General features: G+C 35.4%; 2 protein-coding genes across 13 annotated transcripts in view; both read left to right on the top strand.

Moving 5' to 3' along the window:
- LOC126873748 (uncharacterized) overlaps nt 1–15,778 on the top strand; it is a 327,994-nt gene that overhangs the window by 223,438 nt on the left and 88,778 nt on the right. The window lies entirely within an intron of this gene.
- Nucleotides 1–15,778, top strand: part of LOC126873706 (potassium/sodium hyperpolarization-activated cyclic nucleotide-gated channel 3) — a 212,211-nt gene that overhangs the window by 119,978 nt on the left and 76,455 nt on the right. For all 11 annotated transcript variants that reach the window (XM_050634855.1, XM_050634854.1, XM_050634852.1 and 8 more), the window contains one exon: nt 9,083–9,353. In XM_050634855.1, the coding sequence (XP_050490812.1) occupies nt 9,083–9,353 (271 nt within the window). The remainder of the gene's footprint in view (nt 1–9,082; nt 9,354–15,778) is intronic.

Genomic DNA, 15,778 nt, shown 5'->3' with positions numbered 1-15,778 from the left:
TATTTGAAACATTTCATGAACCGATCATGTTCCGACCCAGTTAAGCCAATATTATTTTATTCTATTTAATTCTATTTAAAAAGAAATTTAGTATAATATAACACATACATGTATATATCTTATATATGTATAAATTTCATTGAACAAATGATATAGTAAATAAAATAATATTTAATTAAAAGAGAGTTTAATCTATAAAAAGAATTTTTTTTAATTGTGCAATCACTTATATCGCATATATATAGCTTACAGCACATCTTTATATTTAAAAAAAGAAAAAGAAATTCATGTAATTCTGAAATACTAAGTTTTTTATCTTCAAACTGTCAACTAGAAATTATTCAAACTAGAAAAGAATGTTTTATTTGCATATAACATTTTTTAGTTGCGTAATCCCTAAATATTTAAGAAACATTAAAAATTTGCATGCAAAATTTTTTTTTTATTTAATCTTTTTATATTTCACATATTAAATTATCGCGATATTGATCTGAAACGAAGAAATGATAATTAAGAATGCTAAACCGACATGGGTATGCGAATGATAATTAATCAAGGAGAAAGCTCGTAGAATATTTCTGTCGAGGAAACCTCAAATGAGAAATGCGAATTCGAAGTTATTGGCACACGTGTCCGCGTGAGGAAATATGGAGCACCGTAAGAATGCTCGTTCAATAAGCCGTTTATTCGTCGACAAATGCCCGTAACGAGCCCATTATCGGTTGTTGCAATACAGAAAAGCAATCGAGCTAGCCGCGCATTTAGTTGGCATATTTACGAGCACCTGACAACCGACTGCCAACGAGAAGAAATGAAATTTCACTTTCGACAAAATTCATTTCCACCCTTAACTTACGCTTTAACTTCTTCCATTAATTCCTCTGATTATTTAATCCCTTCAGATCTTTTAATCCATCTCTTAACCCAACCTCTATCTACAGAGATCAATTGTTTAAAGTTGGAGAAAAATATTATATATTTTGTTTGAGAAAAATTCTAAAATAAAAAAATTAAGGAATATAACGTTCATGCATTTTGGCGAAAATAGAACGATCTAATATGTTTTCTTTGAGCAAGCGATCTATATGAAGAATAAAAAAAATTGTTTCGTGGAATGTTTTACGATAAATAAAAAAATACGACAAAAGAGACAATGTTTGAAATTTAAAATAGCGCGAAGAATTGAAAGGAAATTGAAAAGTGGGACGTAAAGAATTGGAGCAAATACAGAAGATTTTATTTTGGAATATTTTATGTTCAATAGAAAAATAAAATTGAAAAAAATCGAAATTTTCAACAATGTGAGGAATTAGAAAAGTTAACAGATATTTATAATTACGTACGTAACGATATAGACCAACAGTATGATAATCGATTAATGCAAAACTCCAAGCGCATATAAACGAGCTGTTGAATAAAAATACCAAATCGCACGAATCCTGTTTACTACAGTGGAATATTTGTTTCATAAGAAGCGATTAACGTTACTGGTTTTCACCGTGGCGTCGATTCATTAGTGAATGTTATTTCAAGCTTCAATGGAATCGCCATTAAATTACGTTGAAGTATGAATCAGTGTTTGCGATATTCAAAATAGTTTCTGTTATTCTCGAACTTGTATTTACAAGACATTACGAAAATTGTATTTTAGGCGAATTTAATTAATAAAACCGAAATGCATATAGATAGATACGACGTATCTATTTATAGAAGAAAATATTTAATTAGTAAAGAGAAGATGGAAGGAATTATCGGAGAGGAGATTAAAAACATTTCTCATTTGCTAAAATGTGTAGTAAGCTTCATAAACGAGAAAGGAATGCCATTACATGGGACGAGAGTATATTAATTGCTCTTTGTTGAAATCAATTCGGTAAAATTATATGTACGCGTATAAAGGCTGATATGAAGATAATTGACGAAGTTATAGTAGGAGTCTGTAGAATAATTTTCCTTTGACCAATAAAATGTTTGGTTAAAATGGTAGAACGTTAATTAAGGTGGTTGTAGGAAGAATTGTAAATACGTGTAAAATTTCAGTTTGCCAATGTTGGAAATTTGAATATCGAATGTATAAACTTTCAAATGTTCATGTTACCGATGTTTTACACTTCCCAATTTTCGATGCTTCAAATCTTCGAATTTTATGGCTTTTGAACTTCCAAAATTTTTAACTGACGAAGTTTCGAACTTACAAATTTTGAAATATTCAAGTTCTCAAATTGGGATAGTTCCGATTTTCCAAATTTTCGGCCATTCGAACTTTCCAATTTTTTCGTTTTTGAACTTCCTTTTCAATTGTCAAAACTTTACAATCTTGAAAGAAGATTTTGAGAGATATTCCCAAGGAAAATGAAATCTTGAAAAGAATACTTCAATGTCCAATCTCTACATCTTTAATTATTAATTTAATAATTTCCAATCTTTATATCTTCCAATTATCAAGGATCAGGCTATAAGTAAACTACAGAACATTAAAGCAGTTAATATTAACCAGAGCATTTTTTAAAGCAATTTTTTATTACCTTTCTCGTAACTTAAGAGGAGACATTCAACACGGAGATATTCCATTATTCTTTCGAAATTAACACCAAAAATAATGGTATAAAACGTATCTCGTTGATCAAATCCAATCAACACGAGAAAATTAAACTAGTTAACGATAATTATAATATTCTCCTCAAATACAAGCCGAAACAAAAAAATTACAGTAATTGGTGAAAATTGTAATGTTCTCGTTTGTTAATGCAAACACAATATTAATTTAAAACCTGCTGTTTATTCAACGAGATCGACGTTTCAATATTTTCTGAAAGCGCCAACTCCCATAATTAACGAATGTGAATTATTCACCGATATCATCTCGTTATCACACACGTATACACATGAATAATCGTACACACATAATTAAAGATTATTGAAGCTGAAGTTAATTAAATGTTACGTAGCAAAAATTGCGCGTTGGAGCGTAGTAAGAAGTGGTTTTCTTTCTCTCTCTCTCTCTCTCTCTCTCTTTTCCTTGCTCTCTCTCTCTTTTTCTCTCTCTTCGTCGATTCCCTCTCGGATGAGATAATTTGCTCGCTCCTCGTCTATCAGGCAAATTATCTGTCGCAAAGCTCGGTCCTACAAAGACACCGGAAAGAGAACATTTTGTCACGGTAACACTGGCTCGGTCTCGAATGTCGCGTTAAAGTCGTTCCACTTACGACGTTGATTTTCAAGCGAATGTTTTCGCTAAAATCCCTTTCTCAACGCGAAACGCCCTTCTACGCTTCGTATTGTTCATGGAAATTGCTCCTCTTCGTAATCGCTCGAAACGATTCTCAGCTGGTAGACTTTGTAATTGAACGACTAAAGCGGTGAGGTCCGAAGTTCTTCAGGATTTATTATTCTTATTAAATCAAGCATCACTTTTGGTTATTTAATACTTAATTAGTGACAATTTGTAGTTACATATACTATCGTAATTTAGCTTATAAATGTTAGTTTAGTTAACTAAATTAAATACATTGAATCTTCATAAGTTTCAAATACCAGAACTAGGATATTGCTACCATGAGCGGTTTTATTCGAACCAAGCAAACAGGCTTAATAATTGTCATGTTAGTCGTATGACACTAATAAAAATTCAAGACAATTAAAAAATATATACAGACACAAGGTCAAGCTTGTACATAGGCACAGGCAAAAATCAAAATGACATTAGAAACGATTCTCTAATTATTGCCAGCTATGTGGTTCACAAAATGTTCTCTGAATGAAACAAATAATAACATTCCTCGAATTTAAATACAAAAGCAAACATGATAAAACGTAACGGAAAAATATGTAGCATAAATGGAATTTAGAATAATCCAACGTTACGCTACTATAGATAAGAATTTACAATCGCACAAACAACAGAACACGCATTCCTTTGCTAAAACCTTTTACGAAAATCTCAAATCAAACTGTATGGCATCCAGCTAAGTCTTTCTACCTTCTTAAACTTTAAAGTTCAATCACCCAAAGCATTTCGCATGCAACCAAACCGCTAACAACACCTACAAACCCACCAAGGCTCTTTAAAAACACCCTTGCATTCTCGACGAATCTCCCCGGGCGTGTCTAATTTCTCTCACGCGGCATACAGCCGTCTCTGAAGAATCGCACGCTCAAATTTCTCAAGCGCTCTCCATGAGAATGCGAATCCACTCTCTCGAATTCGCTTCAGGCGAATGAGATCAGGGAGAATTCTGCGTGGGTCTTGTCGTGTACGTCGCGTCATCTTGCGTTATCTTGCTTGGTTAGATTGCGACGAAAGATAGTTTTACATTTTAAAATCGCATTTAATATGTTCATTAGACGATCTATCGTAATGGCTCATGAATTGAACAGAATTTTCTGTTACGATGGAAAACTTTTTATGCGCTCATAGTACGTGTCACGTGAAATATCTTGAAATTTCATTGACATTATAACGAGACACGATTATTATTAGGTCGTCCAAAAAGTTTCTTTCGTTTTATAAGGAAATAATAGATAATGGAAATAATGGAACAACATTTTCCGTTTTATATTATTTTATCGAATTACGTTTCCATTGATCCATTTTGTTCTATCAAACTAAAGATTACAACGTTCGACAGATTAGGTTTCATGTTTGTGTAAAAATGCGTTGTTGTAAAAGACGTGCCTGTAAAAGAAAGACACTTTCCGGACAACCCAATATAATTCATTCGGTTAATAAGACGCTTTTTAGAGATTTTTGAAATTGCTGACGAGAGTCGAAAATGAGAGTCATTTTCCACGAGAATAAGGCGGAAAGGTTTCAGTCAACCTGTTGATGTACGACATCCTCGTGGAATTTGGCGCTACCTTTTTTCAAATTTGCTGTTCCTAACTAGAAAGTATGGCTTACTTTCTGTATATTTGAATCGCCAGAAGTGGATTAGGTTCTAGCATATTCTTCATTTTCCAGCCTGCGCGAGACGCCCGGTTAAGTTGTGATCATACAGAGAGCGACAAGCAACAAATTTGCCACTAACTATGCCATCGCTTGTTTTGCCGCTCACCGCTTTATATGGTCGCGGTCGTACATGGATTTCTACAATTAGAACCTTTGTCCTAATGTGAAAGATGTCCCTCGTTTTCGGCTTCAGCGATCTAAAATAGCCCCGGAAAAGACAGAAAAGTTTAGACAGAAAGTGTTGCAGTCCGGATTATTATCCTTTATACCAAATATACTTTATACCAAATATACTTTATACCAAATTTGTGAGCAACCATACAAAACCTACGAGATGCGTATATATAGGTATCTCGCGTGATATAAACACGGGACGAGACAAATGGAATTATCATTGGCGATTAGTGGAAGGGAGGCTTGGTTCTCGTGACGTTCTAGCCGCCTCCAGTGTCAAGGTTGACGGGAGATTGTCGCGCGGAGGATTTGCATGCGTTCCTCGTCGAATGCCATGGAAAAGAATCGAACGCCGCGTCGTCGTTTGGTTCCACAATAAAACCGGTCAGTCTCAGCGTTCTCTCTCTCTGCCTCTCTCTCTGTTCCACTGCATCGCTTTTGCTTTTCTCTTCTTCTCCACTTGGGTTCCGTTCGTTCTGGCCGTGGTGCTGGGTGGGTTGGTCGGGTTGGCTGGCTTTCGCCGGCCGCGTGGCTTCTTTTTCCTCGTGTTCCGCTCGTCATTAGTCAACCTCTGCATCGGGGACCAGTTACACGGTAAACGGGGCAGACCGTTCTCGCGATCCTGAGGCCGCTTGCTTTCGGGCGATGGCCGACGATCTGGCGCGCGCCAGTCAGCTCGACGAGCAGAGAACGCCGCTCTTGAGGAAACAAACACAGCTAGACCAACAGCAAGGGAACAAGGGCTGTCCTGTCCTTGTCTCCAGCTGGCCCAAGTTGTCGCACGCGCGAGCAACGCCGAAGTTTGGTGAGTCTTGTTCCGAGGAATTGAAGAATCACGGATTTTATGGAGGCTAGGTGGCATTTCGAGGACAAGGTTTCGCTGTAGTTGATCTGATAACGAGATTGATCCTTAAATGTATAGAAACGGAAAGATTTAAGATATCCTTAATCTATATATGTGTTCATATCGTCTTTACTGAAATGATGCATAGTGTTTTGGAAAGAAAGAGTTATCTATGAAAGTCGTGCATTTTGTAGGAAAACCAGCTTTATTTAAATAAATAAATATATAATGATTCGCGAGGTACTTGGACATTTATTGTAGGAAACTTTTATAAATATATTGTGTGTGTCATGTATGAGTTTTTGAAGTTTCATTAACACTGTGACGAGATGTGGTTAACATGATTAGTTCGATAACATTTGATTTTTTTAACATTATTTAATACACTGATTTAATAATATTTGATTGATATTTATTACATGCACTTTTTATGTATTTTTATTGCAAGATTTATTATGTGTTCCCATTTTAAACTAGAACTGACAATGCGTTATTTTCGTGGAATGATAAGATCTTCTCATGCAGCCTGAAATTAAAAATTGAAAAATTTCCTGGTAATAATTCTGAATAATTATGAATTGGCATAACGTTTAGAAATCTTCTAAATAGGTTGATACCGTATCGTATCTCGTTTGGGAAATTATAAGACTTTTATAATTCTGTTGTTTCCTCGTAGAAATCACTCGAGTTCTACGAGAAATCACTGAGTTCTATCTTGTACTAGTTAATTATCTAATTTCATATCTTCTCAGATGATACTATGTATATGGAAATTTTATAAGAACGTTAGGAATATTTTTCAAGTATATTTCTTGGTTATTAAGGTTATGGTATACTACATTTTAGTTCATTAACTATAAAATTCTTATATGATCATGATAAATGATTTATCGATGTAGTGTAGCTTATGGCGATTCATCTTTCGCTGTAGGGTAGAGACTTTTTTACAACAGAAACCAACATCATTCAACTAGTAATAATCAAGTCGATTTAGAGCTCTTGCATCCTCTTAGCAACAGTTTGTGCGTATAATTGATTTATTGATGATTTTTATCGCAGAGTAACTACATAGTTCCTCACCTTCATAAAAACCTATTCTTAGCAATGACGATCTTTCATTCTACTGCAATAATAATTTTCAAACTCATATCCCATTGAAATTATCATTTATGATTGCGAAGTAGTCTACTAACGATTTTTCTGGTTCACAAGAATTACTGGCTCGTTATAATTATAAAGCCCCAAGATCTATTGCTTCCCAAAGATTAATATTTTTATATTATCTATGAAAATGATTAAAAGGATTTCTTAAAACATTAAGAACAGTTGATTTGTTCAGAATTGATTTAAAAATATAAACTATAGACTATCTATTTAAAATGATAAACAGATAAATTATCCAAAAACTTTTAGAGAAAAACGGGGCATCTCTATATAAAAATGACTCAAATCTCCAGGCAATTGGCTTAAAAGTTTTCAAAAGTAATACCGAAAATTCCACTCAGAATTGCACGAATGTTTAAATAACGTTCTTTGTTACACTAGAAAAATCAGAGGCAAAGAGAAGAGCCCCGTGACAAAAAAGAAAATAACTTGCTTTAATGCTAGAAAAAAATGATAGAATCTTAGAGGGTAAATAATGACAAATTAACACAGTAATTTTTTCTAATTTAAGTGAATGAATTAAATATAAACATTTAACACTTCAATCAGAATCGTTCCAAAATTTATTAGTACAATTTCGCTTACATAATTTAATTAGCTAATATCGTTATTTCAATTATACAAAAGAAGATTCTCCAATAATTTCTCGATAAAAATTCTCCTAAAAACTTTTATTCCAATCAAATAAAAGTTCTATTCAATTCGAATAAAAGTCCTCATAAAAAAATATGAAAATATTAATTGAAAGTCGATCAGATTTCCAATATTATTTACAATATTCAACCACTTAAATTCTAAGTCCCCCCTCCCTTCCATTATTAGAGGCAATGCGTTGCAAATGTAAAACGAAAAAAGGCAGAATTCTGTCGGTTAACTGTATTTAACTGGAGTCGACGAGCAAACGGTGCTTGGTAGTTTTTACATTTCATGTGTGCTTCAACAGAGCCAATAGTGCGTATGGTTGCGTTTGAGAGCTGGAAAGGAAGTCGATGGGAGATTGGAATGAGCTCGCGTGTACCTCGATTCTCGTAGTGGGGATTTCACGTGGCTTTCGTCGAAGCATTTTTCAGTAACTGGACTTGAACGTTGTTTATTCGAAACGAGAATTATAGAATGTTCGTTGCTAGCCAATGATTATACATTTGAGCAAATTGCTGTATTTAATTGGAAATTATCGAGTACTACGAGTTCTTTTAATTTCTCAACTATATAGGTTCACACGTATATATAATTTGTTCCACGAGTTACAGTTTTTCACATCGCATCGTTACCTATCGAACTATAGTTTAGATAATTTTCAAATTATATATATGAAATTGTGAGTTTAGTTTAAGTTGTTGTATACGACAGATTGAACTGTTGTTGATCTAGATAATTGCAGCGAAGTTAGGATTGTAATTAATTACATTCGACGTTTGATGTGTTGACGTTGAACCAACATTTGATTGATTAAGTTAACTGATAGATGGATGATAAAATGTTTAGACATTAGGATCTGTAGACTGTAATATAACTGTTAAATACATAAAAACAAAAAGAAACGCTGTAATACAACAATTATACAACATAGTATCCACAAAAAGGTATGAGAGTGCGTGTGAACCCTTACGTGAGAATTTACATAACATGTACACTATCTACCATAAGCATTTGGACCCATTGGTTACATTCAATATTTTAGATATGTCGCGAATAAAATAACTGACTTACAATCAAACAGCTGAAAAATGAAAATAGAAAACAGTATTGTTCAATTTATATTGAACATCGATAAATACTCTAATTTTTACGTTGTAAGTACAGGGTAGTGTATGTATATTCTTAAATAGATTCTATAAGCGTACAAATTCTTTATAAGGCGTTATAAGCAGAATCAGGACGAAAAAATTATAATGTGTATTTTTTAACGTAACAACACTGCTTAACAAAATGCTTTTGTTATTATGTTCTAGGCAACGAGATGAATTACAAGGGCAGCGGGAAGGTCCACTTCGGAGTGGACGATGTGTCCCTCTACGGGACGCCGAAGGAGGAGCCGGGCCCGGGTCTTCCGGGCCAGGAAGTCAAGCAGAGCTTCTTGAAGAATCAGCTTCAGGCCCTGTTCCAGCCTACCGACAACAAGCTGGCTATGAAGCTGTTCGGAAGCAAGAAAGCTTTGATGAAGGAACGGATCAGGCAAAAGGCTGCAGGTCACTGGGTCATCCATCCTTGCTCCAGTTTTCGGTGAGTCCTTCCGCCAGATATCAAACCGTTCACCTTGACAGGCAACCAGATATCGACCCTGTCTCGATTTTCCAACTAGATGGTTTCTAGCCATACTGACGCTGTACCTTGTCCTAGGTTAAAAGAGTGTATGATTTTCTACAAGAAACATACTGTATGATGATATATCTTGGTTAGAGGAGTAGACTATGTCGCAGCCTTTGTCGTATCTTTTGACGAAGGATTTCATCTTCAAAAGATATTTTTAATGACGTTTTTCTTTAATCACGTCGTTGGTGGTATTTTACATTAGAAGTATCAGAGTGGTGAAAGTGATCAATTTGCAATCTTTATCGAGTAGAAAGTTGATAAATCCATACAGAATAATTATGGATAATTTGCACAGAATAATTTGAATAATTTTTTGTAAATTATGTGGCTTATTTTTCTCTTGTATTAGCAAATTTTTCATACATCTAGTTACGTACCTGTGGTTTCACGTACGTTGGCTGAAGCTTCCGGATGCAAGCCACGTAATATACGAGATTTTATCTGAGCTTAGAAACATAGTGTAACAATTATTAATAGAGCTGTCGAAGAATTTCATAAAGGATGTGCACGTCACGCATCTTTCTTTGTGCTGTTATTTTTACAGGCGGTTATTTAACAAAGCGTGGCACATTCTTGTTGCACTCTATGTATACAATACTCCAGTTAATTGCAGAAGCTTTGAACGACAAATTTAACTTCCGATATTTAAAGGCCCTTGCCTGCACTCGATCATGTTGTCTTCGGTTAGAGTTGAAGTTGAAATGTGACATTATACATACGAAGATCGCAGGAGAAAACATGAGAAACACAATAAAATATAATACAACAGAAAATGACGGCCACCTATTGAGTTCAAAGGTGTAAGTTCTCTTAACTGATCAACTTAATAACTGATGAATTAATAAAAATGTGTTATGAGAGCCAGAGATGCAATTATTAAGACAAGAAATATTCTAATACCTTCGATATTTTAATTTTTTTTAATTTTGTCTCATTTCAAAGTTAAATAAAAAAGTGATTTTTCCACTTCATCTCGATCTATTTACTAAATTTCTTGCGAATAAAAAAATATATGTGAATTGGAAATGGTCTAAAGAGCGCAGCGGGGTTAAGAAAAATCGTTGGTAATTTCAGGATCGAATAAATTCTTTTCCGATAGAAATCGGATCGTGTACCCTCGAAGATCGGTTAATTTGCGTGAAAAATAGAGCGTGTTGCAAACAGAGAGTGTTGCAGATTTTTCTCAAATTTTTTTCTCTTTTTTATTCGATCTGAAAGCAACATTCCACGACGATCGCTAACGAGAAGTGAATTTTGTGGATCCATCGCGTGGCTACCACTCCTGTCTAGCCTAATTACCAATTAAAATGACTAATTAAAGTGCTTCGCCGCAAGAGCAGATCCGAATCGAACGAAACAGTTGCGTCGAAGGTTTTCTTCATCGCGATTGCGCGGTGATCGGCTTTGACCCAGTTCGCAATCTTGCTGGAGAAAACAATCGATGATAAATTTGGCTAACATTGAATAACGGACGCTTCGATAAACATTTGTCTCCGGCAATCTTGCAGACATTTGCATTAGGTTTATTTATCTTTCATCGAGACAACAACTTCAATCTTTTGACATTGATGAGTAACCACCGATTCGATTGGAATTTTTTTAAACAAGTTTGTATGAATAGAAGAAATCAAAACTTTTCGTTGCGTAATTAATTACGTTACGTAATCTTTACGTTGCGTAATTAATTACTCCAATCATCGTGAGAGTTATTTCAATGAAACAAAGTGTTTCAAATAATCCACTTATCTCGAATTTGACTTAACAAAACGTCGTTTAGCTAAATTCAAACCTCAATTTTCAGCTACTCGATTTCCATTTTCCACTACTTTATCGTACAAACCAAAATCAACCAACAATTTACCCTGAAAATTGCCATGCAGAGATGCATGTTGCGTATATCAACATAGTCTAACACATTTTCGATTGCGATGCAAATTACGCGTGTCGCTATAGCGCCAGCAAAATGGTTTTACGCCATGTATTACGAATGTGGTTATATACGTTAGTAGTGTCACAGGACTGCGAAGGGTTAAAATTTCTCCAATGGTATTCTCGCGTGTCAACCATGTTGGGAAGAATTATAGATGCTTTGAGGATCCCTGACCTCTGACTTCCTGGACAGTATACGGCACTTTCCCGTATCGCAGTCGAATTCCTCGTGCGGCTTGGACAGTTCCATCCGAACAACCGGAATGCGTCTGTCTGTGTCGCGACATATTTCGAGGAACGATCGAACAAAGAAGATATTCTTCCCGTGGGATAACGCGTGCCACTAGACTGATGTGATCGATTCGGGTCATTGAAACTACTATGGTGGTCCAGTTTTATTCCACATTGATATTCGGACATGGCACTATTTTTGTATATGTTGTATATGTTTTACAAGAGGGCTAATTTAATTGTACAATAGATCTTTAACAAGTCCACTTTAAACGTCATTTCAAAAGGGCGTTCTTGCCTCGTTAACTGGCCGCCCGCTAGCCCTGTTTTGCTAGTTGACCGCAAGTACACGCCCGCATGATCGAAACAACAATTATCCCTATATTATATTGTGTTTTAGAATAGAACAATCACACGATATATAACCTTTAAGATATATGGGACGGAAGACAGTTTTATGACGGATCTTGTAACAATGGCCACAGGTACCGCACTCTCGACTCAGAACGAACTTGAATGAACCGTCAATCATCGTTGCCAATCCAATATAACGTAAAATTAATTGTAAGGAAATATTTCTAAGAATCGATGACTAACAACGTCTGTATATTCCGAAAACGTCTGAGGGGGGCACACATACGATCGCTCACATTAAAATACTGGGACACAATTTAAAGTGGAATAACTTTTTTAAAAATCGACCAGACGTCCTGATATTTTTTTTTTTTTTTTTTTTTGAGAAGTTACAAGGATTAGTTTGAACGACGCGTGAATACAATTTTTGAAAAATTGCAGTTGACTGGAGTCGCGAAGGAAATAGTGTAAATGTCGATTTTTACAATTTTTCTTATTCGACTCTGCAATGAAAACTTAATTAAGCAATACGTTACTATTGTCAGCTTTGCACGTGCTGAAAATTTCGTCGAAATCGATCAACGTTGCTATTATCCTAATGTAATAGTATACTTTTGCTATAAATTATTTTAGTTTCGAATTTTTTTTTAGATATAAATAACATATTTCAAAAATATTTCTGTTAATAATTTTTTAAAGTAAATTTATAAAATTCACGTGATCGAAGACATCCCTTCGGCATAATAGTAATACCAAACGTAAATGATTAAAAATTTTGTATACGTAACTCAAAGGGATGATTCGCACGATATTTTCTGGCGAAAAAAGATGTCGGTACTTGAGATCTTCTGAAAAGACCGGCTTTCTCCGTTATCACGGACTGGCAACTGGTTGACAGATCGAAAATCTACATCTGAAGGGCCCCTGAGGCGTGGATCGTAGGTTGGAATTGCTGAAATTACCAGGCACCGTACTATAACCATTCGCGAAACAGTGCACCGGGCGTTTGTCGTGGCAATTGCCTGAAATTGCCCCGCTCTTCCGTTCAGAATTTTCTTTAATTACTGATAATACAAGGACACGCTGTATCCAGCTTATCTCGCACGATGAAATTTTCATTCGAACCACCGCTAACGATCCTACTGCGTTGCCTTTTGGCGATCGTTGATGACAAGAACCCGAGGAATCTTTCAATTATGCAACCTCTCGGCCGTTCTAATCGCTGATCGAAATATATGTACGTTAGGATAAAGGAGGTATTAACGATAGTTTAACGCGGAGAATTTCTGTTTGACTTCTGATAATCGCCTAAGTGAAATTTAGGTACCTTATGGTCCTTGGATTCGTTAACGTCGGAGGATAGATGAGATAGAATTGCTAGAAATTTCAAGTTTGCTTTAGAACTTAGGAAGTTTTAGACCAGCAAATGCGAATTCGAAGTCATAAATATTCATAATCTTGGGTTAAACTTCCGATGATATGACATAATGACGAAGAACTGAACAATTAGAAAAATAATTGTTTCTTCTTCCTTGAGATTTCAAATTTTTCAATGTAAAATAACAAACAGATCATGTATCTCTATAAAATTTTTTTAATGAAATTTTTATCAAAGATACAACGTATAATAAAAGTGAATGGCCGCGATAATTTGCTTGTAAGGACAGCATTCGTGGTTCGGATCATCCGAGATCGAGTGAGCATCCCTTTTTCAAGAATCCATCGTTATAAATATCTCTGGTCGCAGTGATAGTTGGTCTTACAGGCGGAACTTGCTATTTTTAGTCGAACTTTTAAACGAGCATCTGACATGCGGCTCTAGAGAGATCAGAGGTCACTTTTATAGTTAGAATCTGCGTTCTGTGGATACGTTCCATTTCCTGATCGTGGAATCAGAATAGATCACTGTTGTTGATCGCAGAAGGAAATCCAATAATTCTCGCGAGAATTAAACGAAGGTTCCAGGAAATTGAAAAGACAGCTGCAGATCGTTTCCACTGTAAATCTTTTAATAGTTAATTTATTCATAGCTCTGTCTCTAGATATCATCAGAAGAGCTTGACACGAAGATGGTTACGTTCGTACTGCTTTGCATTGATATCTGAAAATCGTTTAAAATTCAAATGTTTTTCATATTTCGTCTTTGGACGTGACAGACCGATGTAAAGCAATGATAAATTATATTCTGCTTCATTCCTTTTATCCCTATTTCTTGCATTTTTATCATCTTTTAAATATGTGAAGAAACCAACGTATCCTTTAACTTCCAACAAAGAAGCGAGACATCTTGTAAGAATAAAAATAACAAAATGATAAAGTGCTGGGCTTTCTCAGAAGGAAAACTTAATCTTCAGTGGTCGCAAAGAAGCCGTGACGACCGATGAATTAAATATTAACCGATTAATAAATCCAAAGGAACTCGGAGTATTTATTAAGGATTTATTTACCGAAATATTTTCGTCCTTGTACCGATGACACGTTTTAATTTTGGAGTCTCAATTTCGCTAATGGCTGGCTAGGATACCAACGAAATAAATTCACGGGCTAGGCATCGAAAGGATCTTTCTTTCGGAAGTCTTTGCCTCCTTTCAAGCTTCCTCGAGACTACTAAGTACGTATTCTCGTCTTGGCTCGACAATGAGATAAAAGGGAAGATTCTGCGAGGAAGAGAAATATTTGCTGCCTTCTTCTTTCATCGCGCCAGAAACGAGCGCTGTAATATTTTTAAGAGTTGCCGTTGACGTTTCGAAATATGGACGGCAACTTTTTTCTTCTGTCTGTCCGCTCACTTATCGAAATTGTTTCTCCAGTTCTCATCGTCTTTGATTATTTAATTGATTTCCATCGACGTTAGAAATAAGATTGCTCGGTCTATCACAATGGATTTGGGTCAATCGTAGGAAACAAAAGTCTAATATTTTTCATTTCGTTTAAGGTCTCGTCAAAAGATAATTTTTCAGAATTATTTGAGCTAACGATGATTTTCAGAAAACTATTTTCCTCGAAACTAAAATTACTGGTTGGAAAGGAAATAAGTTGCTTCGTTAAAAGATCATTTGTTCACTGAAGTACTTAGTTCTATCGACATAGAAGTTGATATAAACAAGAAGATGTCTATGCAAAAGAAAATTGTAATTTCTGTAAGTTACGTGAACACTTTGGTCTGTGTGGCAAAAAGTCGTTACACTAAAACATTTTTAATTATTCAGCAAACACTCTGAATTAATTTCTAATGCACACAAAACACACAAATGAATTGCAAAACAAATCCAATTTGATTCAATCCCCTCATATCGCGATGAAACAGAAATTCTGGCTAAACTTTTTTTTCTCCTCAAAATAAACTAAGAATGCCAGTCTCTGTACGATCGATGAAACGTCACTCACGATGTGTACGAGTTAAATATTGGAAATTCCGTTTGAAAACGTTCGATCGATATAAGAAGTGTTTTATGGGCGAGATCGAGACGAAAAATCGAGCGAGCCAGTGGTCTCGTGTCTCGATGCGAGAAACAGTTGGGAGCGTCGCGAGAGGACAAAGAGAAGGCAGATTGAGTGGTGTGGTCGGTATAATGGTAGTTAAAATCGTGGCGACTGGCATCAGCTGTAAGAATGATCTCAGAATAATCATCCGATTAAGCAAGAGAGACTACTGTGCCACTACGGGCACGTTGCTTCGAAAATCACACGTGTTTCGCGTATGCTCGTGTCGCGTTCCGCGCGCAACAACGAGATAAACTCCAGCGTTCGCATGATTTTTGGACGAATTCTTTGCAATATAATCGTTAGTTCGTTGAATTACGCCGATATATCAATTTTCG

Source organism: Bombus huntii, chromosome 15 (genome assembly GCF_024542735.1).
Source record: "Bombus huntii isolate Logan2020A chromosome 15, iyBomHunt1.1, whole genome shotgun sequence".
In the NCBI taxonomy this organism is placed as follows: domain Eukaryota; kingdom Metazoa; phylum Arthropoda; class Insecta; order Hymenoptera; family Apidae; genus Bombus; species Bombus huntii.
Note: the sequence above shows the minus strand (reverse complement) of the source record. Positions and strands in the feature narration are given on the sequence as shown.